Source organism: Macrotis lagotis, chromosome 1 (genome assembly GCF_037893015.1).
Source record: "Macrotis lagotis isolate mMagLag1 chromosome 1, bilby.v1.9.chrom.fasta, whole genome shotgun sequence".
In the NCBI taxonomy this organism is placed as follows: Eukaryota; Metazoa; Chordata; class Mammalia; order Peramelemorphia; family Peramelidae; genus Macrotis; species Macrotis lagotis.
Window position 1 is genome coordinate 883,758,228 of NC_133658.1, and position 23,901 is coordinate 883,782,128.

Here is a 23,901-nt window from a genome sequence, read left to right on the forward strand (position 1 = left end):
AGAACTTTAACCTCATGAAAAAGAATTACTAACTTTTGGCCCCTTTTGGTGGGCAAAAGTAAAGGCTGCTAAAATGGCCCTGGTCCAAATGGTGGCTAAAATTCTATGAGCTATTTGACAAATAGCCAGTGACCCTGAAAGACACTGGTGTGAGGGTGTCCTTTGTACAGACTCATTGTTCTTTTTTGACTTGTTCACTTGCTTTTGCACTCATGGCTTTGTTCACTCTTCTGACTAGGTAGCTAAAACATCATTTTATTAAGGTCATTTGGATTGGAATGAAAGAGACAAAAGAAGCAGTGCCTTTAGAACAGATCCCCATCCATTTAATAATGAATTTGCAAAGAGTTTAACAGACATTACATGAACCTCAAAACAACCTGTGTGGTAATATTTGTAAAGTAATTTGCAAAGGGCTATATAAACAGTCATCATCATCATTATTATTATTATTGCATTATTATTATATATTTGCCCCATTTTACAGGGGAAACTGAGACTTAGAAAAATTAAATTCCCACAGTCACCCAGGGAATAAGCAGATTATCACCCAGGAAGAACCCAGGTCTTCTTCCCCCCAGTCCAGGACTCTACCACCAGGCCTTTCTATCATCTTTCAGTTGGAGTCTTTTTACCATGTGAGTGATGAGCTTCTTTTTGGAGTAAAGGATGGGAAGAAACTAGAAATGCAGAATAAAGTTTAGGAAAGCTAAAACAAGAAGCCAAATATTGAGGGGAATGAAGTTTTTTTGCTTAAAGGAAGCAAATTATTAAATAATTAAATTAAATTAAATAATTTCTCCAAAGGAAACTTAACTATCTGATAGCATGACTTCGGCTGTAGCTAGATAGCACCATGGTTAGAGACAGGTAGATCTGAATTCCAATGTTGCCTCAGGCTCCAACTGTGTGACCCTGGGCAAGTTACTGCATCTTTTTCTATCTCAATTTCCTTATGTATAAAATAAGGTTAATAGTAACACCTCCAATGTGAGGATCAAGTCAGATAATATATGAAAAGAGTTTTATAAATGCTAGCTAAAGCTAAACCTCACAGGCTGATATTATTGATAGGAATAAGTGAGGCTGGGAAAGAGCAGTCCCTGAAGTTTTTTGTTAGGCCTGGAACTATAATTATTTCTGTAATTACAGCATGTATAATTGAAGATCATTGTGAAAGTGATGAAGAAAGAGGAAGAAAAGGCAACTAACATTGGGCTTTAAGATCATTACAACACAGATGTAGAGCTAGAAGAGGTCTTAGAAATAATTGAGTCCAGCCCTCCTCATTTTACAGATGAAGAAACTGAGGAACCAAAAAGACTAAGTGAACTAAATGACTTATCTAGTATCATCATCCAGTAAGTATCTGGGACAGGATTTGAATTCAGGACTTCCTGCCTAGAGGCAATAAGGTGGCTCAGTGAATAGAGCACTGGGCTTGGAGTCAAGAAGACCTGAGTTCAAATACAGTCTCAGACACTAATTGTGTGACCTTGGGCAAGTCACTTAATCTCTGTTGCCTTAATTCACTAGAGAAGAAAATGACAAACACCTCCAATTGTCTTTGCCAAGAAAACCCCAGGGACAATATCTGCATTCTCAGTCATCCATGGGGTCATGAAGAGTCAGATACATCTGAAAAATTTCCTGACTCCAAGTCCATAGAGACGTTGTGCTTCAATCAGACTGTTGTCCCTTGAGTGACATCATTGCTTATATCCAGTAGATCCCACTTAATATTGTCTTTTAGTGCCCTCTACAGAAGTTACTTTTCACTTTGAGTCCCATGAAGGAAGTAGTTGAAATGGCATAAAAGAAAAGATGGGGTTTATATTTGGGGAAAAAGAATGACTCATTTTGGGTCAAAAGTGGGCCCTTCTATGAACCTGAAATCCATGCAGCCCTCCCTATGGCACTATCCTAGCAAAACCTGGGCACAGGGCCTGTGGTGCTCTGGGCAGGGGTGACACCTAGTGGCCAGAGCTCATACACTATTCTGTACTTGAAGGAACCAACATCAAAACTTGCTTTTGGATTGATTGGAAATTGTGTTCTAATGGAAACCTATTGTCCATCAGACTTATGGATAGAAGAGGAACTGAGGAGTAAACAAGAGACAGAGAGCACTGTGAGGGAAAATGGATAATATTGGCTCCATTTAATTAAAAAGGGTGGCACAAATAAAATCAATGGAGCCAAGATTAGAAGGAAAGCAGAAAATTGGAGGGAGGGCAGAATTTGATAGATGGTATCTCAGATAAAGATTTTATATCTCAAATACATGAAGAACTTTGTCAAATTTCTAAGAATAGGAGTCATTTGCTAGTTGAAAATGGTCAAAAGATATGAACAGGTTGTTTTTCAGTGAAGAAATCAAAGCCATATATGTGAGAAAATGGTTTAAGTCATTTTTTGATCAGAGATATGCAGAGTAAAACATCTTTTAAATATCACCTCATGCCTATCAAATTGGTTAAAGTGATAGAGAGGGAAACTGACAAATATTGGAAGGGATATGGAAAAACTGGGACACCAATTCATTGTTGGTAGAGCTGTAAACTGATCCAGCTGTTCTGGAGAGCAATCTGGAATTATGCCCCCAAAGTTATAAAACTATGTATATTCTTTGATACAGCAATGCTAAATATAATGGAATACTACTGAGCTGTAAGGTTAATTTTACACAGATATTCATGAAAAAATGAACGAGTGAAAATGAACAGAACAAAGAGAACATTGTTATACAGTAACACAATATTGTTTGAAGGATAAATATGAACAACTGAAGTTATTCTGGGAATTATACATATTCAAATCAGTTGCAATGAACCTATGAAGGAAGATGCACTCTACTTCCAGAGAAAGATCTGATAGAGTATACTTTTACATACATATATATGCTCATACACACATATATGTGTGTGTTTGTATGTTTATATATGTAGAAATAAGATAAGGATAGGAGGATAGGGGAGGGAGGGAAGGAGGAATGGGGAGAGAGAGAGAGAGAGAGAGAGAGAGAGAGAGAGAGAGAGAGAGAGAGAGAGAGAGAGAGATGTGGTCTTTTCTAGTGTGGGAGGGGGAGGAAAGGAGATAGTTTGGAACTTAAAATGTAACAAAAAGAATAAATTGTAGGGAAAAAAAGGGGGGAAATGACATTGTGAGTACCTAAAATCCTGTCTACTCTCAGGGGTCAGCTATTTCTGAGCATTTCTGTGATCCCATTAGCACCTGCAGAATGGAGATTTGAAGGAGGTGGGGTTGGAAGGGCCCTTCCAGGGATAATGGAAATTGTATTGTCTCTTTGCAGTTACCCCTCAAGTGCTCTTCCAGGAGTCTCCCAAGACAGCCTCTCTCATTTGGGGATAGCTTTAAGAATTAGGAAGTTTTCCCTGACCCCAACCTTAAATTTGCTCCTTTGAAACTTCCTTTCTTTGTTCCTGGGTTCTCCTGAAGCTAAGCAGAACCAGTCCATTCTTCCACATGGTAGCCCTTCAGATACTTGGAGACAGTTCTTGTGTGGTTCATAAGTTATCTCTTCTCCAGGTTTTTTAACTTATCCTTCTGTGCCATGATCTAGAGGCCTTCCCTAATCCTGGTTACTGCCTTCTTCTAGCCCTTCCTCAACTTTTCAGTCCCCTTCTTAAACTGGGATCCTGTTGCCATGTAGAAGAATTGGAAGGAGGCAGCAACAGTCCCAAACCCCCTTCTCTCCCAGCTCTCTGCTTCTATTTGTATTCCCAACTCTTAGCACAGTGTTCTAGGAGAGAATATGAGCTTAGTAAATGCCCTGGCTATTTATTATCGCCATGCTGACCCTGTGGGGGCCATGAAGCACTGATCTTTAAGCTTCAGGGGCCTGGAGCCAACTTTGCAGTCCCTGGTAAACAAAGAAGCCACCCAGGACTATTTTAAGCCTGGTTCAACTTAAAGTTTTAATACAGAGCTGAGGAGTTGCAGTTTCACATGAAAGAACCCAGTGTGGCTCATCGCTTTAAAGTATAGGTTTTAATTTTAATAGGAGGCCTAGATCAGGAAATAAAGCATGAAAGTGTCAGGTATCTGGAAAGTATCTGGAGCTGTGTGAGAAAGCTCCCTCCAGCTTTCTTGTCATGGTGGACTTTCTCCAAACTTACATGGTACTTGTAGTCTCCTCCCATAGGAAGACTTCAGGAGGTTGCACAGAAGGGAAGGCTTTAAAAGTGAGGAACTAAGAGCCTCAGGGTTGAATAGGCAAGAAGCTGCAAGGAGATCCATACCCAAGTGAGCACAGGCCTCACTTTTCTCAAGAAGGCTTCCCCAGGGTAGTTCTTGACCCCTTGATATGATCACAGCCTCAGAAGGGACCTCAAAGGCCAATGAGTTCAGGCTGTGCCTGAAAAAGAATCCTTGCTGCACGGTGAGCTGGCTCTCACTTAAAGACCTTGAGGGGAAGGAATACCAGACCCAGCCTTTCCAGGGACAGCTTCAGTGATTGGGTGCCTCTTAGCAACTTCTCTTGGTCCTGTCTCTGAGACTGAGCAGACATCCCACATGACAATCCTTCACACACTTGAGGCTCTCTGGTTGTCCTGGAGTCTTCTTTTCCAGGTTAAACATGCTCAGTTCTCCCTTTGATCCATGCACTAGGATTGGTCCCAGATTCCTCACTCTCCTCCTGGACACACCAGGTTATCATTGCCGTCCCTAAAATATGGCTCCAAGAATTCAGCCTAATTGAACTGAAAACAGCTAGTCTAACTGGCTAGGTCTGGCTTAGACAGAATACAGATGAGCCATCTTTTCTCTAGCCCCAGATATTCTGTTTGTGACAGCATGAGAATCAGGAGGGCTTTTTCACACCACTGACTCACATGGAGCCAGAACTCTTTTAGACAGGCCACAGGCTTTCCTTTCTTGAAATGATGAGTTTGGTATTTGGAACCCAGGCATAAGACTACCCTTTTATACCCATTAAATGTCAGTTTACTAGATTCAGCTCAGTGATCTGGTATGTTCAGATCTTGCTGAGGTGTTAGCAGCCATCCCTCCAAATTTTGTACCATCAGCAAATTTTATAAATGGGCTTCTGGGCCATCATCCAAGGCATTGCTTAAAATGGTCTACAACTGACTCCTGAGACCCTGCCTTGGAGATCTTCTCTGTGCAAGCTGACATCAGGTCAATCAATAAACATGAAGTACCTACTGTATGGCAGTAGCAGGGCATACAAAGAGTCAAAGACAGCCCTACCCTCAAAGAGCATATGATCTTATAGTATAGACAGACACAGACAAAACAAACCATATCCAGAAAGGCAATGGAATTAACAGGGGTTGGGAAAGGCTTCCTGCAGAAAATGGAGTTTGAGTTGGAACCAAAAGCTAGAGAGGTCAGTAGGCAGAATGGAGAAGAGAAAGCATTCCAGATTTGAGATACAGCCAGAGAAAATGCCTGGAGCTGTGAGGAGAGTCTTGTTTGTGGAATCGCTAGAAGGTCACTGGATCAAAAGATATAGGTTGGGGAGTAGGTATAAGAAGACTGGAAAGATAGGTTCTGAAGGGCTTTGAATACCAAGCAGAGGTTTTGTATTTGATATTGAAGGAGATAGGAGACCACTAGAGATTTTTTTTTTTAATATAGAGGTGACATAGTTGAACTTATGTATTAGTGATTGAATGTAAGAGGGATTGGAGTGGGAAGAGACTTGAGGCAGGTAGACCCACCAGCAAGTGATTGCAGTAATCCATGTATGTAGTGATGAGGGTCTAGACACACCAGAGAGATGAGTGTCAGAAGAGAGAAGACAACATATTCCAGAGATGATGATGTTGTCCTTCATTCTCAAAGAAGACAACATCAGGGAGGTGATGCCATGACAAGCACATGAATTAGATTTGAATTGGGGGGGGGCTCTATGCAAAGTCACCAACCTTACTTTCTCCTCCAGAATTTCTGGGTCCAGTGGCCAGATATGAATCTGGTCATCCAGACCCCTAAGTTGTGAGTCTTAGGGACTGGGCAGTAGGGTTGTCCTCTAAAGTAATAGAGAAGATAGAAGGGGTGGAGGGTTTAGGGTAAAGAAAATGAGTTTGGTTTTAGATATATTGACTTTAAGATGACTACAAGACAACCAGTTTGGGGCACCTGAAACACATTTGGAGATGCCAGATTGGAGTCAGCAGAGAATTTGGGGCAGAATAGGTAGATTTGAGGATCATCAGCCCAGCGATGATTGATGATTATCTCTTTGGGCTTGGCCACTTGACTATATCTGAATTCAATAAATTGTAAAATCCTCTAGCTCCATATCTGACCATTTTGCCAACAAGAATAAGATTTATCAAATGCTTTACTAAAATATAGATTGTATCTGCAATATTTCCCCCCTCTCTCCTAGGATAGTAGGATAGGAAATGATATCAGTTTGACATGACCTGTTTTGGAGCCATGCCCACTGCTCTTTGAGATCAGTGCTTCCTTTTCTAAATGTTTACCAACCATCCCTTTTATGATATGAGTTCCTTTAGGACTGAAATCAAGTCCACAGATCTAGAGGTTGCTAATGCTATATTTATTCTCTTCCTGCTTTTGGAAATTAGGATAAAATTTGCCTTTCAGTCTAAAGTGATCTCTCCTTTAAATAGTATTCTCTCAAAGATCCCTGACATCCATTTTGGAGACAATCTTTGGTGTAAAAGAATGAGACTCCTTCCCATTATGAATCTTTGATCCTCTGAACCCAGGCCCTGAAATTGAGAGGGAGACCAGTTCCTCCCCAATTACTTGCCATAGACAAATTAGCTGCTGGCATCAAATATAAAGACAGCCAGACCCCCAAAGTCTTGATTCTATTTCTCAAATCATTTTTCTAATGAGGACAGGACTTCCTGCTGCTTGACCCTCATGTCATCTGTTCAGAACTCTCTGGAGACTGTTTTCTCTGTTTGTTCTAGCCTGGGGATTGTGAAAAACAATTGGGCCACTTGTTAGTCTATTTTGGTTGGGCCTTGGGAATAGGTCTCAATTTTTAGAGCTGATCATCATTTGGGTTAATTTTTTTTTTAAGGATTTCACTTGTTGTCTTTCATTCCTCAGTCCTATCCTGATCTACCTCTCCCCCAGCTCAGCTTCTCTATAACAAAGAACAATAAGCAAGACTGAGTTTAGGATAGGATTGTGGCTCAGTGTATGGTGTGTGTGTGTGTGTGTGTGTTAGTTTAATGAATTTATGGATTTCCTCTCTCCACAATGATAACCCTCTGACTCCTGGAGCCCAAAGCTCAGACTAATTGCCTTTCTCTGACTTTGTTTTGGAAACCTAGGGTCCTTAGTATCTTCTTCCCCCTCTGCCCCTTCGGAGGGAGGAGTCAGCATCCTAATTAGGAGAGATAAGAGAGGGCATGCCCAGCCCCTGACCCCAACTGCCTGATTGGGTGAGGGTGGGGGAGAAGGGGCCAAGAAGGGCTGTGGCTCAGGGCGGGTTCCCAGGGAGGCAACCCTGGCACTGCTGGGAAGAGCAGCGGGCATGAGTTTGGCACTCTCTTCCAAATCCCTTCCCAGTCCCTGGCTGCTTTTGTTGCTGGCCGTAGCTGCTTGATCCAGTTGGCCAAGGCTGGCAGTGGGGAGGAAGATAGGACTGGCTGCTGTCTCCAAGCTGTCAGTAATGAGATTCCTAAGCATCCCAAGCCAGCTGTCAAGCTACTAACAAAGCCTGGTCTCTGGGGTAAAAAAAAAAAAAAAAAAAAAGGTGGTTTGGGGAGGAAGGAAAGTAGTGAGTTCCCCAGCAGGGCCAGCTTCATAACTCTCTGCCTCTAGGTGTGTCTTTCCGCTTCACTCTCAGACTTTGTCCCTGATCCTCAGGAATCTCTGGAGTTGGACTGAGGGGAATGAACCGTGAGGGAGCTCCCGGGAAGAGTCCGGAGGAGATGTACATTCAGCAGAAAGTTCGGGTCTTGCTCATGCTGAGGAAGATGGGATCAAATGTAAGAGAGCCATGAACTAGGGCAGGAAACACTGTCAGCCTGGATTAGGGATGGGGGTGCTCAGAGGGTAAGCCAAGCTCCATTCCTGGGGAAGTCATCCTAGCCCCATTCAGGATGAGGTGTGAGATAGTTTTTAGGGACAGAAGTCCTCCTGTAGTGAAGGCAGCCAGCGGACCCCTGGCAGAGCTCAGACATGGACAGTAATATCTGGGAAAGTTCCTGAGGGTGGGTGGGAAGGGGATTGGGGCTTTTCAGTTAGGAGGCATTCTAGGTGGGGAGTAGAAGACACAGACCTGGGGGTGCGAGGTTGGAGTGGATGGCTCCCGGGGTTCTAGAAGGGCGGGGTATTTAAGAGCAGGAGGCTTTTTTGGATCCTGTGCCAGCCAGGACCCATGATCAAGGCCAGCTTTGGGACTGAAAATTCCTAAGGCCTGAGCATGAATTTCTTCCTGAGCCTTCAGTGACTCTTCTCAAAATGCCCCATCCCCAGGGATCGGATGCTTAGAGGGGACGAGACAGAGGGATATTTGCAGAGAACGCTGCCAGTGGTTGGTGGGAGGTGAGGAGGTATTTGGGGGTGACCAGAGCCCAGTAGAGCCTGCGCTTTTGCTGACAGGAAGGCTGTCTGTCCTTCACCCAGCGTCCATCTCTCCCTCTTGCAGCTGACGGCCAGTGAGGAAGAATTCCTGCGGACGTATGCAGGGGTGGTGAGCAGCCAGCTGAGCCAGCTCCCATCACACTCCATCGACCAGGGTGAGTGGGGGCAAAGGGCAGACCCCTCTAAAATCCTGACATATGAAACGAGGCCTTGGAAAGGACAGACATCCACTTGGAGTGGTGGGGGACACATTTTGTGAGACTCCAGGGTCTGTCAGTAAGACTTAAAGATAGGAGGGTAGAGTCCAGCCTCGTCCCCTACAGTGTATGTAGGTGTGTGTTGACGGGGGCTGGTTGCATTTGGTTTAGTTTGGTTTTCAAGCATCAATAAGTCTTCTGCTGCTCAAACAGTCAACCCACAAACATTTATCAGGTTCCACCAATATGCCTGAGTCCCAGTCTAGGGATGGGAAGTGGAAGACACAAAGCCAAGCCATCCTTACCCTTATGGGCCTTCCATCTTGTGTGGTGCCTGGCTCCCCTCTCCCCTCCACTAGACTGTCAGCATCCAGAGGGCCCAGCCTAAGCCCTTAGTAAATGAGGGAGATGTGCTCATTGAAGTATGTTCCAAAGAAGCCCCCTCTCCTGCCCAGGTGGGAGCCCAGGGAATCAGCTTTTGTTCTGAGCCCTCTGCTGACCGGTCATCATGCCAGGGCCAGCTCGGGGCAGCAGCCTGTTTCCTGAAAAGGCTCAGGTTTGATCTCTGCAGCCTCTGCCTTCACATGTGGCTCTTGGCCAAACAAAACACCTTAGGAAGCTGGGGCTAAGTTGGCTTTTATGGCCTGGCCTCTGTGAACCCCAGGCCTGCCGACACTCTAAGTGTCCTGCCCATCTCCGTAGTTTGGGCAGAGCAAGGGCTCAGCTTTGTGAGCAAGTTAAGTGCTGAGGGGCCTTCCTTGTCTCAGGGTCTGAGTCTCTCCTCTCTCGCTCCCTCCCTCTGATATGGCTGACCTCCAGTTCTCTCCTCTTTTAGGGGAGCTTAGTGAATTAATAAACTGGGGTGACATTTTCAGACTCTTGTTCTGGCTAAAGTAACGATGGTTATGGTGCCTCCTGGGTTCTTGGGATCCTGAGCCAGAACTGCTGATTCCTGCCTTTGCTTATCTGTGTCATCTGAGCTGGAGGTGGGCAGGGCTGGTAAATGCCAGGGGCTTGTGAGAGGGACTGACCTAGATCCATAACCAAGTAGTAATCTCCTGCTTGGGGCTCTTTGCCTTTTTTAGGGACTGGATGACAAATATTGAAGCCTGGGTGTGACGGGATCTATGTAGTTCAACTCAGCAGAAATCTTCCCCCTCCCCAGTAGGACTGGCCCAGGCAACTGCCTGTCACCTCCACCCCAACACACATGCCAACTAGCCTGGCTGGGCAGGGAGAGGACAGCTAAGGACTCATACTTCAGAGTTCTTTCCCATCCTCTCCAGGGCTCCCCTACCATGTGTTCCCCTAGATCTAGCCTAGCCTTAGCAGGCGCTTCAGCCTGAAGGGGGCTCAGCAGACTCTCCAAGGGTACAAACCCTTCTGGAAAAAGAACAGGGTTATGCCTAGGCTGTTGTTATTTTTGTTGCAGTCCACTTTGCCCTCATTCTCTATCACACAAAGTCATTGGATTCGCCAAGCTGTGCCACCAGCCAGACCTGAGTCAGAACCCCACTTCCCTTCGACCATCAAGTCTGGAATTCCTTGGGGCCTCACCTTCCCTCCCGGCCCATCCATTTCCCTGTGCAATATGTGAGGAGCTCTGAATGAGCTTGTGTTTGAGCTGGGGAAAGGCCAGTGCTCTGTCTCACCCAGCTGGGGACAAAAGTCAGCTTTGTTGACCTGGGAAAAGGAGGTTCCAGTGCCCTGAAACAGCTGCTGCTTTTTCTCCCAGAACAGGGGGAATGAATTAGAGTAGCCTTTCTGAATGTGTGCTCTGGGGCTGACCACAGGCCAGGTCAGCGGGCCAGCTGTGTGGTCAACCTCACCGGCTTCTCCTCAGGAGGGTAGCCTGCTGAGAGCCCCTCAGCTGCCATCACCCATAGCTGGCACGGTTCAGGTGGCTATTGGAGTGTGGGGCAGTGAGGGACGAGCCAGGGACCTGGGGGCTCAAGCGCAGGAGGTGAAGAGGAGGTGGGCCCCACCAAGCAGCTGAGCTGGGAGGAACAGGATCCCTCACGCCAGCCCGCCAGCCATCTCAAAGTCACATAGGCACCCCATTGTTTCCCTCCTCTGGATAAAGAAACAAGAGGCAGGCCCTTCCTGGACAGTTGGGGGCTGCAGAGCTGAGGCGAGGGCTGGGCTGATCTCTCTGCCCGCCCCCTGCCTGTCCACTCTCAGTCTCCAGCCTCACACCTTGGGGCCTTTTCACCCCTGCCTGAGGTCAAAGTTTTGAAGAACTTTTGGTTTTTCCCAAAGTATTTTTGCAAGGGGCCTTGGAGGTCAAAGACATGGTGGTACCTGCCTGTTTGTCACGGCCACTGGAGCTTGTGGGAGCAGAGGCAGGAGCTTCGAGTGTCCTGGAATGGGAGCTTTCTGTCCACTAGGTGGCGGGCGGCCTCAGCATATGGGGCCGGCCACGTCCCTGCGTCTCCTCCATCTGCCTCCTGATGAGCTGCTTTCCTAGGCCAAGGGATGAGAACCAGCCGGAGCAGGCGCCTTCTTAGCCTCCTCCTCCTCCCAGGTCCTCTTGGGGGGATCCTGGGTCCCTGATCCCTTGCTGGGGTGGGGGGGGCAGACCTGGCTTCTGCTTTCCACCCCCCAGCCCCAGGGTTGAGGAGTGTAGGGAGGCAGCCAAGGAACATTTGTCTTATGTGAGTCCAGGGTGAGAGCAGGAAGCTGAGAGGGAGACAGGGACACGGGCAGAGGCAGCTGCCACCCTCCGCAGGGCCCGGATGCCCTTGGGCTTGTAGGGAGGAGAGCTGAGCAGAGACCAGGATGCCTTTGGCCGGGATTGGGGAGCTGCTTCCTAGAAAGCCTCCAAGTCAAGGGCCAGTAAGCCTCTCTGATTGTTTCTTTTGGAGCAGGGCTACTAAGAAGCCACCCTGGGGAGCAGGCGGATCTCCTTTGTGTTGCCAGGCCTACTCTGGAAAGGCAGCCCAGGCTGAGCAAAACTTCTCTGGTCTTGCCTTTCTATTGTTTCATCTACAATGATAAAAGCTGCCTTGGTTTATATAGCTACAACTCATTAGATGGAGTTTGCATGTTGTCCCTCCCATTAGACTAGGGGCTCCTTGAGAACAGGACCTGCCTTTGACTGTTCTCTGTCTCCCCAGCACTCAGCCTGGTGCGGGCCTATCATCAAGGCTTACAAAATGCTTGTAGACTCCCTGACAGTTGAAAGGCTCCTTGGGGGGGGGGTGCGCTTCTGGTTTCCTTCCAGCACTTAGAATTGAGGTCACTCATCGAAGTCAACAGCTGTAAATTCTAGGCCTCCCGGCAACACCTCAGGATGCCCTATGAGGTCTTACCCTTACCTGACATGGCACTAGCCACTAACAGGGTCCTAGTGATCACAGAAAACACCTGGGATGCATCTGATACGGCCCCACTGTCTGGTCCCCTCAGCTAAAAGGCCTCTCTTTGGCATAAGAACCCGCAGATCTCCATCTTGTTCCTTCAGAGAGGGTTTCCAGGGAAGATTTCTAAAGCCCAGGGGCTTGTTGTATTGCTTGCCAATGGTTTCCTGGGGCTGTATAGAGAGCTGAGGTAGCCACTCAGGCTGGGGATTGGGGAAGAAGGGCAGGAGAAGGTCTGCAGCCTGGGGGCCAGGACTGCTTACCTGAGCGCTTTCTTAACCTACAGAGCTTCTTGTTGTTCTCTGTTCTACATACGGCTGGGCTGGCAGAGGATGTTCAGGTCCCTTCTCATAAACAGGAAGGTAATTCCCAAGGAAGAAAAAAACTCCCAGACTTGAATTTCTGCCTGGATAATTCAGTGAGGACAGGCCCAGGGAGGATTGTAGGGGCTCTGGGAAAGGAAATTAATCTTTTCTAACTTTAATCAACACTTACTCAAGAATTACCTATAACCTCATAATAAAAATATGCAATCCATTACACACACGCACACACACACACACACACACACACACACACACACACACACACACAACTGATGCCATCAGCTAAGAGGGCTTGGTACAAGACACACACAAGCAGAGTTTTAAGGGAAAAACAATCTGAAAAAAGGGCAATGAATGTGCTGAATCAAGAGCACAGTGGTTCCAGATCAGTACTCTGGTCCCAAGACCAGCCTCCTGGGAATGTCCAAGAGGCTTGCTTTGACCTTCTTAGCTTGGGTACTGTAGTTTCCCAGCTAGGACTGAGGACCAGCAGCTGAAAGATATTGGGGCACCCACCAGATAAGGGCTCCCATTTCAACTCCCCAAGCTCTTTCCTCCTAGAGCCCTCTAAGCCAGCAGGGTAGATAGTCGTGTGCTCCTTTTACAGATGAAGAAACTGAAGGCTCCAAGACATCACCCAGCTTCTTTGGAATTTCACCACTAGCAAGGCAGAGCCAGAATTCCAGGCCCTCCCAACTCCCTTTCTATTGAGCTGTTCTTGTTACCCACTGGGGAGAATGCCATTCCCAATCCATGTGACGGGAAACAAAACATTAGCTGACATTCATGGCAGGATGAAGACAGCAGCTGAGAGCAGGAGCATGGACTGAAGCTCTACGTTGCAGGGGCAGTTAGAGAGAAAAGGCTGCTTAGTGGCCTTACAGAGTGAGGGGTCAGTGACGGAGGGAAAGACTCAATGGCGAGAACCCAGGCTTAGAGGAAGTGCCGTTGTCCTCTCCAAGGCCTCCAGCTGAAGGTAGAGCCAGGAGCAGCCGGGGGGAAGAAGCAAGAGCCACATTTAGATTTGGGATAAAGATAGACTTCATAACAGCCATCTCCCAAGTGGTGAGGAAGGGGGAGCAGCCTCCCCTCCTGCAGGGTCTGTGAATAATGGTGGATCCAAGGGCTCACCTTGGACCTTTCCTCTGGCCGGAGGTGGGAAGGATGGCCGTGCGTACTCTGACCTAAAGAAACCTTTGGCACCTCCCTGCACGTGTGGGACAGAGAGTCCACTCTGCTCTGAGGTCAATAGAGACACACACAGAGGGGCCAGAGAGGGGGTGAGGTGTGGGCCCTGGCACCTGCCCTGGATCGTCATTGCAGAGCTACCATGGAGGCTGACCCCTTGTGGGGCAGGTGAGGAAGATGTCACAGTAGAGAGAGCAGGGTGCAAATGCCTTCTTAAAATGGTTCGCTGGCCCACTCTGCTCATGGGAGGCCTTTAACTGGCATTTGTTCATGGACAGATGCGACTTCCACTTTTAGATACCTGTGTCCAGTGGCTTGCACTCTTAGAAGGCCTTTCCTGTCTGTTTCCCCTCTGTTGTTTTCATTGCATTCTTATGAACCTTGTGGAGTAGAGAGAGGGCACTGGATTCAGCCCAAAGTCTGGGTGCGAGGCCCAGGCTGCTTTTTATTGCTTATGTGACCTTGAACAAAGGGTGAGGGGTACCCAAAGTACCAAGGACTTTACAGAGAACATCTCCCCTGAATTTCACAACAATGCTGGAAGTAAGTACCATTTTATTCCCATTTTACACTTGAGGAAACTGAGGCAGAAGTTGACTTACCCAAGGTCCTACTGCCAGGGAATGTTTTAGGGCAAGATTTGAACTCATGTCATTGAACAAGTCACTTCCTCATCTCTAAAAGGAGGGGGTTGAATGAGATGACCTACAAGACCCTTCTACTTCTAAACCTGTGATCCAGGTAGGCCTGACTCTTCCATTTTGCATATGAGGAGTCTCAGGGTCCATGAAGGTTACAAAGCTCAGGAATTTCAGGGTGGGGCTCAGAACTTGTTCTCTGTGACCAGACTTTGTCCTTTCCATGGGGTCTGCTTGGCTCTTGGGGGCTGCTTCAACTTCCGCTTGTGTTTTGGCCTTGGGAATCTGAATCCATTTCCTCCAGATAAGACAGTGCCAGAGGTGCCAGAGCCACAGTGCCTCTGACAGGAGCTGATCCAGCTGGCCAGGACTGCCACCCTGCAGTGCTCCCCAGGGCCTGCTGGCTGCCATGGCTCCCCCATCCCATCACTCTCCTCCAAGTGTTCCAGGAGCCTCAGTGTCCTTGGTGGGGAGTTGTTGACAGGCCCCTTAGAGCCTGGTACCTGCCCTTGGCTGCTGAGGCCTCGGTGGCTCTGTGGCTGGTGTTCCTATGGCAACAGAAGTGTCGTGCTGTCTCCAGGAGAGCGCCAGGCCTCTGGAGAGCAACCAAGAGGCATGGCAGAGCCCAGTGAGGAGATAACTCCTGCAGCTTAGGCAGGGGGGCTGGGATTGGGAAAGGCCATCCCTAGGTCCATTGCTTGGGGTTGGGTAGCCTGGTCCTTCCAGCCCTCTGGAATGGTATTTGTGTCCTGTGGCTTTTCTAGCAAACCTGGCACCAAGCTCATTTCCTTAGTGACTTTGTCAGTAGCCTGGCAGCACTGGTTGCTGTTGACAGACTTTGGGGAGATAGGCATGCAGGGGGTGTTAGGTGGACAGATATAACTGATATTCAGCAGGACCAGTTTCCCCAAAGGTTTTTTTTTTTTTGTTAGACTTTGTTGATATCAATCCTCTAGGTTCTGGTGAGCTGAAGAATAGATAAGTTTTACTTCCTGATTGTGGAATTTGGGAGACCCTTGAACCTGGTGCTAAGATTCTGTCTTTGCAAAGGCTTTTTTTTTTTAACTTGTTAATTGGAAAAAATAACTCTTAGGTTTTGAAGTCTATGAAGGGCTTTACATGAAACTGTTGACTTAAGAGAGAAAACCCCAAAGGGCCCAAGTTTTATTGGTTCATGAAGAAAGAATATTGGCAGAACAATTCTATTTCCTCTGGGATCCCTCAGGTTCTCCTGTTTCTAGGTCTCTAGATGATGCCATAGTGCACAGACGGCTGGGCCTGGAATCAGGAAGACCCATCTGGGTTCAAATTCAGCCTCAGACACCTTCATGTTGTATGACCCTGGGCAAGTCATTTTACTTCTGTCTGCCCCAGTTTCCTCATCTGTAAAATGGGAATATACTAGCATTGACCTCCTAGGGTTGTTAAAAAGGAGATATTTATAAATGATTTGCTATTATTTCTTGGGAGCTGAAGAAGTGTGTGAAATCGGAAAAGAAAGAAAGAATGTTGGAGTTTTACTTCTTTATCTTCTAAGAGCATATACATTTCTGGTGCTGTAGGCATGACTCAGCCCCAGAGCAGACAGTGAGGGGAACCAGCCTGTTTGGATCAGCAGATTTGGGAACAGCTTTCCTTGGGGGTGGGCTCACTTTCTGAATCACCTGGTGGTTTTGAATCACAGACCTTTATAGCTTTTGGGGGAGGGGCTATGCAAGGGAACAATGAGTTTGGGAGCCCTCGTCTTTCTACCGCTTCTCCGTTGGCAGATCAACAAAGGTCACCTTTGGTATCAAATAGAAGTTCATCTGGTCATAGCATTTGGTCCAAAGGCACTTTACCTTTTCCTGGTAAAGTTCTAGAATATATTACTGAGGGGATAAGATGCAGAGCATCTGGAAACCAATAATAACATTTCTACCATGCTCATTTTAAGGTTTACTTTAGCTCTTTACAGATGCTGATTTCATCCTGAGAAGGAGGTGCTACTGTCATTTCTAGTTTTACAGATGAAGAAACTGAGGCAAAGGGGATGTGACTTAGGGCTTGTCACTCAGCTAGTAAGCATCTGGGTCACATTTGAGTTTACGACTTCCTGACTCCAGATTCAGCATCCTACCTACTGCCCCAACCATGAAGAGCCATGTCCTTTAGAACAGAACGTGCTGAGCTCAGGCTTGTTGTTGCTGCTGTTGTTGTCGTTGTTGTTAGGAGGGAGAGGTGAAACAAAGTTACCCCACAGGTAGATGTACCTGGATGAGAGAGGAGGATATGGGTTTAGACAATGGTTAGATCAGGTGAGGTTCTAAACTGAGTTAGTGGTAGACCCAAGGAGCACTGGCTGATGACTCAACTGATTGGAAAAAAGGTTTTCTGGGAAGTTTATTTGACCAAGATACTGCCCTTGACCCTGTGCTCTTGAGGCATGGGGGATGTTCTTATCAAATTTGCACAAAAGAGTCAATATCCCAAAAGATTTCTCAAGGCTGGAGCATTGGATTGAACCTCATAAGGATGAATATAGAGTCTTACATGGGATTAAACAAAGGCCACTTGGCATGTATAAAATGGGAAGAGCAATTTGTGTGAAAAGAATAAAATGGGTGTTAGAAGCTGGCAAGCTGGCTAGGAAATGACTCCAAAAACATGACATGGCACTACCTGGAAGCTACCTCAGTCGTGGGCTCCATTCAGAGAGGCCAAGGGTTTGGGACAAGCCTCTGCCCTGTCAGACCTGACTAGACATCGGGTTTAGTTCTTAGAACCACCTTTTAGTAAAGATACCGACAAGTTTGACTCTCTCCAGAGGAGAGCAACAAGGTGATAAACTGACTCAGTCCTGCCATAGGAGGATCTGTGGCAGGACCTGGGGACTGGGAGCCTGGAGACAGAAGACTCTGGGGGATCTCTTTCACTACTGGAAGATCCGTCATGGAAAAGTGGGATCAGCTTTATTTTTTTGCTTGGCTCAAGAGAGCGAGAGGAGGATGGGCCCAAGGTTTTGAAGGCCATGTTTTAGACAGGACTTAGGAGAAGTTTTCCTGACTGTGAGACCTCTCCCCAGGCAGAAGTTTCTGTGTTGGGAAGCGGTGGTCTTCAGACCAAGGCCAGGTATTGTTGTAGCAAAGCTTCTGGGGCATCTCCATTTTGGCTGCTCAGCTGCCTTCTAGCCCTTCCCCTTCCTTGTGTTTAAGTTGTAAGCTGCATAATAACCTCATGGATCACAGTTCAGTCCCTTCCCTTGCTCTGCCTTGGTTTTTCTTCCTATAAAAGGAAGGGATTGAACTAGATCTAGTCCCTAGGATGTTTTCCAGCTCCCAGTGTTATGACATGATGAGCGAGGCTTAAAATCACAGGTTCTTAGACTGGGAAAGGACTTTGGAGGTCAGCTAGCCCAAGCTGCCTGGCAATGCAGGCTGGGTGTCTTTGGGGATAGAGTTAATGTATGCATCCACAGGACCAATTGTGCAGCCTCCCTGACAGATGAGCATTCAGCTCTGCCTTTGATGACTTTGGGGAAGGGAAGCATTGCTACCATCTGACATGGCCACCTTCCATGACTGGATGGCTCCCATGGTCTGTGTCCTCTGTCTGCATGTTGGAGTTTCATGGGAGAGCGGGAGCACCGATTCCTGAACTCCGAGGTTGAGTGAGTGCCTCTGCAGAGCCAAGAGGCCAGCCCTCCAAGAAGAGGGCCGAGGATGGGGCCAAAGGGTCTCTGCTCCTATTTTCCCCAGGGCCACCTAGTGAGAGGGCTATAGAAGAGAAGGCTTTGTGTACAGTTGCACACATTTGCATATTTCAACAGCCTTTAGGGAGAATGTTAACATTTATTCTCACCCACATTATTGCCTGAAATCCCCCACAATATGCTTCAGACAGCTGAGTAAGTGCTAAGAGTGGGGTGAAGGGGGAGGTGTCAAAGGCTCAGGAATTATTTTATAGGCCCCAGTTTGGAGACTCCTGGACAGACAGGATGTTTTGTGTGCTTGTCTTGCAGAATCTGCCTTTACCTTCTCGGATTCTAAGCTTTCCTTAGTGGAAATGTAAGAAATGTCCACCTTGAGGATGTGTTTTGTGGAAACAGACTAATGACCCCATTGTCTGCCCCTCAGCCTGCTGGCCAGGAGCCAGCTTTTCTTTCTGAGTTTGAGAAGGGCCATCATTTGTCCCCTCCCCAGCTCACTTGACCATAAATGCTGACTGTGGAACAAGACAAATAATCCCAGGTTCTGATTCAGAAAGTAATGGGTTGTTAAGAACAGCAGATTACTGAGGAGCCTAGAGCAGGAGAGCAGCTCTGGACACTCAGCAGTCGAGGGAGAAAAAAAAAGTAAATGTTTAATCATTGAAAAAAAATCTTATAAACAAACTAAAAAAAACCATTGTGATGCCTGGTCTTCAGATTGAAACTGGCCCTCACTTTTCCTTAAAGTAGAAAAAGCATAAATAAGATCATAGATTTAGAGCTGGCAGGGACTTTAGAGGTAAGTCTACTCATCCCCATTTTACAGATAAGGCAACTGAGTCTAAAAGCAGTTAAGTGACTGTCTCTGGTTATATAGCTAGTGAGTGAAGTGGAATTTGAACCCAGGTCTTCCTAACTCAGCACCCAGTACCCACGATGTTTCCTTACCTCTATGATTTAAGAACATCAAGGAGATTTGGGCCAGTTTTAGAAGCCTGTGTGATCAACTTCAAGAAGCCAGACATGGGAGGAAGTTGAGGGCCTGTCTTAGAAAAGGGGGTCTGATACCTGAGTTTCCACCGTGACTGGTTGACTGGACTTCCGAGAAGCATCACTGAGAGACAAGGGCTCTCATTCTCCAAAGGTCTTTCTTGCCTCCGAGATGAATTATGCATGGTAGCTGCTCTCTGGACAAACAGTGGCATTCCTTTGAGCTGTTGTTTCCCAGCTCCTCTCTACTACTGGCCCCAAAGAATTAGACTTTAAAGGCAGAGACAAAGGCCGACCTGGCAGTTCTCTGGCTGCTCTAAAGCACATTTTGCTTATTCTTCATTCATAGCAATCCCTCCTAAGCAGAGCAGTTCTATCATGGAATACTGTCCTGGGCATGTCTCTGCATCCTGTGGTTACACACTCAGTCTCCATTCCTAGGGGTTTAGACTGACCTTTAAACAATGCGTCATGGCCCTGGTAGGTGCCCTTCTCAGTGGGTAGGGCTGCTTTGGGCAAGAATGACTTCAGATAGATCCTGGGGAGGGCGAGGGCAGAAAGTATATTCCTTCCACACCCTTGAAACTCAGAAGAAATGAAATGGCAGATGGCAAAGGGAAGGTAAAATGGAACGGACTTGGAATTTCACAAATTGTACTGTATAGCTTCTTCCCCAGTATCACCAAATAAAACCAGAATCTACTGATGATAAGTAGCAATAAAGGATTTAACTAGTCTCATCCCTCAGTGGGTTTGGGTTTGCTAGAGCAGTGATGACCTTTAAACCTCTTCCCTTCAGACTCTCCTCCCACCCTCCTAGAAGGGATCAGGGTCAAGTTTGTAGGATTTATCCCCATCACTTGACCTTTATGGGTCCTCACTGGCCCACTCTGTAATGTGAAGACTGCACCATTCTACCTTTCTGGGCAGAGAGAACAAGCAGACAGTCTGGCTCCCCCTCCAGCTTTGAAATTTCTAATCTTGTGATTGACCTTCCTCTCTGAGATAATCTCTCATCTATCTGTATTTAGAACTTGTGGGGAGCTGGTGATTTTCATATTGTCTCTCTGTTCAAATGGGAATTCCTTGAGGATAGAGACTATATTTTTTGGTTTTTGCCTTTCTTGTTCTTTGCTTAGTATAGGGTCTGACACACACTTAGTGCTTATTTAATAAATGCTTGGGACACTATGGCAGCAATCAGATTCTGACCACTAAGAAGGAAAGAAAAAAAAAAGCATCATAATATTCCCAGCCCTGAAATTCTGTTGGCCGATGCAGCCAGAGAGAGAGCTAACATTTACCAGCCTGTCTCTACACCAGAGTCTACATCTGCAATACTTCTCAGAGAGGAATATGGAGAAAAGAGGGGGAGGGCCTGTGACTGCCTGCCAAACTGGTTCGATTATGAAAAAGACTGAGGTAGTGGTCTGAGGAAAGCTGGTCCTTGATATCAAATCCCCAAAGAAACAAGGTCCTGTAGCAAAGCTCTAAAAGAAGCCCATGAGGAATAAGAAAAGGGACAGAATGGGCAAAAACTCTGGAATCCCCCTCACTCTTGGAGGGAGCCTAATGGAAGTTGTGCCTCAGCATCAAATGGGGACCCTCCACCATATCATCCTTGGACTCTGGGCTTTCATGACTGTAATCACCACAGGAAGAAACTATTTGGCTGTGGAAGGGAAGAATGAATTCTTGAAAACCATGCAGGCACCTCTTCTTATACGAAGGACAGCTTCTTTCCTTGCACGTCAAATGGCTATTGCCCAGAAATAACTCCATCAGTGTGAAGGATGAGTGAGTGTACCTGACTTCATGGCTTAGAAAGCTCCCTCTAGAAGTAGGCCAATGAAGAGCCCAGACCTGAGCCAGATGAGAGATCCTCGGGCTGGGTCTTAATGCCAGACTTTCCAGCATCCCCTTGCAGGGGCCCAGGCTAGTTTTGTTCTTGTGACATGGCAAAGAGCAGCAAGAAGACTGAAGAACACCAAGGAGAGATGGAGGCAGGGGCAGAACTGAGGAAGCCTGCTCCCAGTGCCACGGCCACTGCTACCGCTGCCTCTTTACTGCACTGAGATTCATTAGTAAACATCTCCCTTCTCCCTGCAGCCCCCCTTCTATCTGGTGGGATAGGAAGGAAGCAAATGGAAACCAATTCAGCATCTGTTAGGTCACCGGCTCAGCTACCCTGCAGAGTATGATGTAATCTTGGATTCTGCCGTTGCTAGGAAAGTCTGCCTGCAGTGATATTGTGTGGTCCTCAGAGGGAGGAGAGAACAGTATGTTCCTGGGATCCTGAGGGAAAGGCTGCAGGGTTTCCTCAAAGAGGAGCCTTTGATGGCCTTTGGAAGGAGTCTGACTTAGTTTCCAAAAGTCAAATGACTTTCCTCTCTGTAGAAGCGATTTCTCTGTAAGGAAAGGAATCATGCCAGAACCATCAGAGCTCTAGCAGGACTGTTTTCCTAAGCTTGGATTCTCTGAGGTGGAAGCAGGGACTGGGGGAATATGACGATGTGAGACTCTAGGGTTTTCTTCCTTGGAATGGAGAATTAATTGTATTACTGGGTCACTCTATTGTTTCTAGAGCCCAGTGCTGGGACCCCAGTCCAATCTTCCAAATGGAGAAAACAGCTAGAAAGAAAGTTCATTATGACCCTTTGGCAGATTGAGGTGTTGGAAAGAAGATGCAGAGGAAGGGGACCGAGCTTCCCCCCCCCCCACATTGGAGAGAGGCAGAATAACACATTTGGGGTAGGGCAGGGCAGGACAGGGCTTGCCCTCTTCTGTGCCTACTCACATGCCAAGACTGGAGCTGCATACCAGCCCATGGGCAGCCCTTGGGCTGCCTTTTCTATCGTGCCATTCCAATCCTCCCCCTCCTAGGAAGAATTCTTCCTTGAATGCTCAATAGAAATGAGCCAGAAAGTCTTTAGACAGGCTGTTGTTTGGGTAGCAGCTAAGAGTCCCTCCAGAGAGAGGAGCAGCAGTCCAGGCTGCCAAGTGTCCAGACCCTGGAGGGCAGTTCAGGTCAGATGGCCTGGGACTCAGCTTGAACTCCGAGGGGACTTTCCTCTCCCCTTATTCCTTCCCCTTAGCAGGGGTTGGATGGTGGGGGGAGAATCTCCTTTTCCCTCCAGGTGACTGGAGTTTAAACAAAATGCCTTCTTAGAGATTTGGGAATGAGTGGGTGTGCATGAACATTTTTGTATCTCTTTGTCCCTCCTCCCTCCCCTTCTCCCATCTTAGAAAACATGACAAAGGAAATGATTTCATTGAAGGCCTGGACCAGAAGTCTAAAATCAGAAAAAAAGATTTTCTACAAAATAGAGTATCCTGGTGGCCAGAAGTTAGTCCAGACCTTGATCTTCTGCACAGATGTGCAGAATTTTAATTTGAATGTTTTATTGATGTAATTTTTTTGACATCACAATCACTTCTTTATAATTGTGTTTGTCTCTTCCCCATCCCACCACCCCATTAAAACTGTCCCCACCTGACACAGTTGATATCTACATACACACCTGTACGTCACCCTGTCTGAACAGGAAACAAGTAGCTTCACTACTTAGGAATTAACTGGTGTTGTTCTGTTCAAATAAGTATTTATTAAGAGTTTTTTGTGCTGTGTATGGGAAAAAATGAAATAGTCCTTACCTTCAGGGAGCTTCCTTTCCATCTTCTCTGGAGAAACAACATGCAGAGAGAAGGGAGGGAGAGTGATGGAGACAGATATTGAGAGAGAAGGCCCTAATAACTGAAGAGACAACTTTCATTTGACTGAATTCTGTTGTCTTTTAGTATGTATTTAAAATGGCATTGTGTCTATTAGTATTCTCTGCATTAGTTCAGGGAACACGTATACTTCCCATTTCCTCCCTGACTTCCTCATATTTTTAATGACTTATTTTGGGTGTTAACTTCTCCTATTCTCCAGTTTGTGTAGGCATCTGATGAGCACCTACTCTGTAGCTTTCTGCCATTTCAGTCGATTAATCAACCAGTATTCATAGGAAGTGCAGCTGTGAGTCTTGTAGGAGAGGCAAGACGAGGAGTGGATGGAACTGTGTGGATCTGGAGCCAGGAAAAAAGGAGGTCAAATCCGGCAGCAGACACTTCTTCCTAGCTGGTGACCCTGTCAGGTCATTTTCCCTCTCAGGGTTGGTTTTCCCATCTGTAAAGTGAGAGTTATTCTGAGCATCAAATGAGATAACGGACATCAGTGCTTTGCAAACCTGAAATTGTGACATAAATGGGAGCTTGCTGTGGCACCTTTCTGTCACTGAATTCTAATGGCTCTCTGTCCGGTAGTAGGATCCCTTGGTGAGTGTATGAATAGCCAACCACGGTGGCCAAGGTCTGTGATCCCTTCTATCAGGAAGGCTGAGGCTAGTGAGCTCAGGAGCTTCGAATTGCAATCATACTAAAGGGGATCAGCTATCCACACTGTCTGGCAACCAATATATAGCAAACCCCTGGGAACAGGAGCAAGGAGGCTGCCTAAAGAGGGGCAGACCTGTGCCAGTCAACTAGAGGAGCCGCCTGCACACCCAGCCTAGGTGAGATAGGGAGACTCAGCCTCCAAAGATAAATAAATTCACAACAATCAAGTATATGGATTGCTCTCACAGAATTCGAAATTTTTCAGAATGGTTGGACTAATTCACAGCTCCATCATGTGTTGTTAATATGCCTGACTTCCCACAATCCTTCCAAAAAGTCTCTTTCTGCCTCTTACCATCTTTGCCATTTTGATGGGTATGAAGTTAGACCTCAAAGTGGTTTATGTTTGCATTTCTCATATTAGTGATTTAGAATGTTTTTTTTTTTTCATTTAGTTTTGAATAGTTTTAATGTCTTTGGAAACCATTCAAATCCTTTGGTTGTTGATTAGGGACTGGGCCTTTTGTGATTTTATCAGTAATAATTACGATAGAAAATTATGCTCATTTT

General features: G+C 46.6%; 1 protein-coding gene across 1 annotated transcript in view; it reads left to right on the plus strand.

Moving 5' to 3' along the window:
* Nucleotides 1–23,901, plus strand: part of CTNNBIP1 (catenin beta interacting protein 1) — a 57,019-nt gene that overhangs the window by 28,927 nt on the left and 4,191 nt on the right. The window contains exons 3-4 of the mRNA XM_074218503.1: nt 7,846–7,967; nt 8,630–8,720. Of these exons, the coding sequence (XP_074074604.1) occupies nt 7,872–7,967; nt 8,630–8,720 (187 nt within the window). The 5' untranslated portion in view covers nt 7,846–7,871. The remainder of the gene's footprint in view (nt 1–7,845; nt 7,968–8,629; nt 8,721–23,901) is intronic.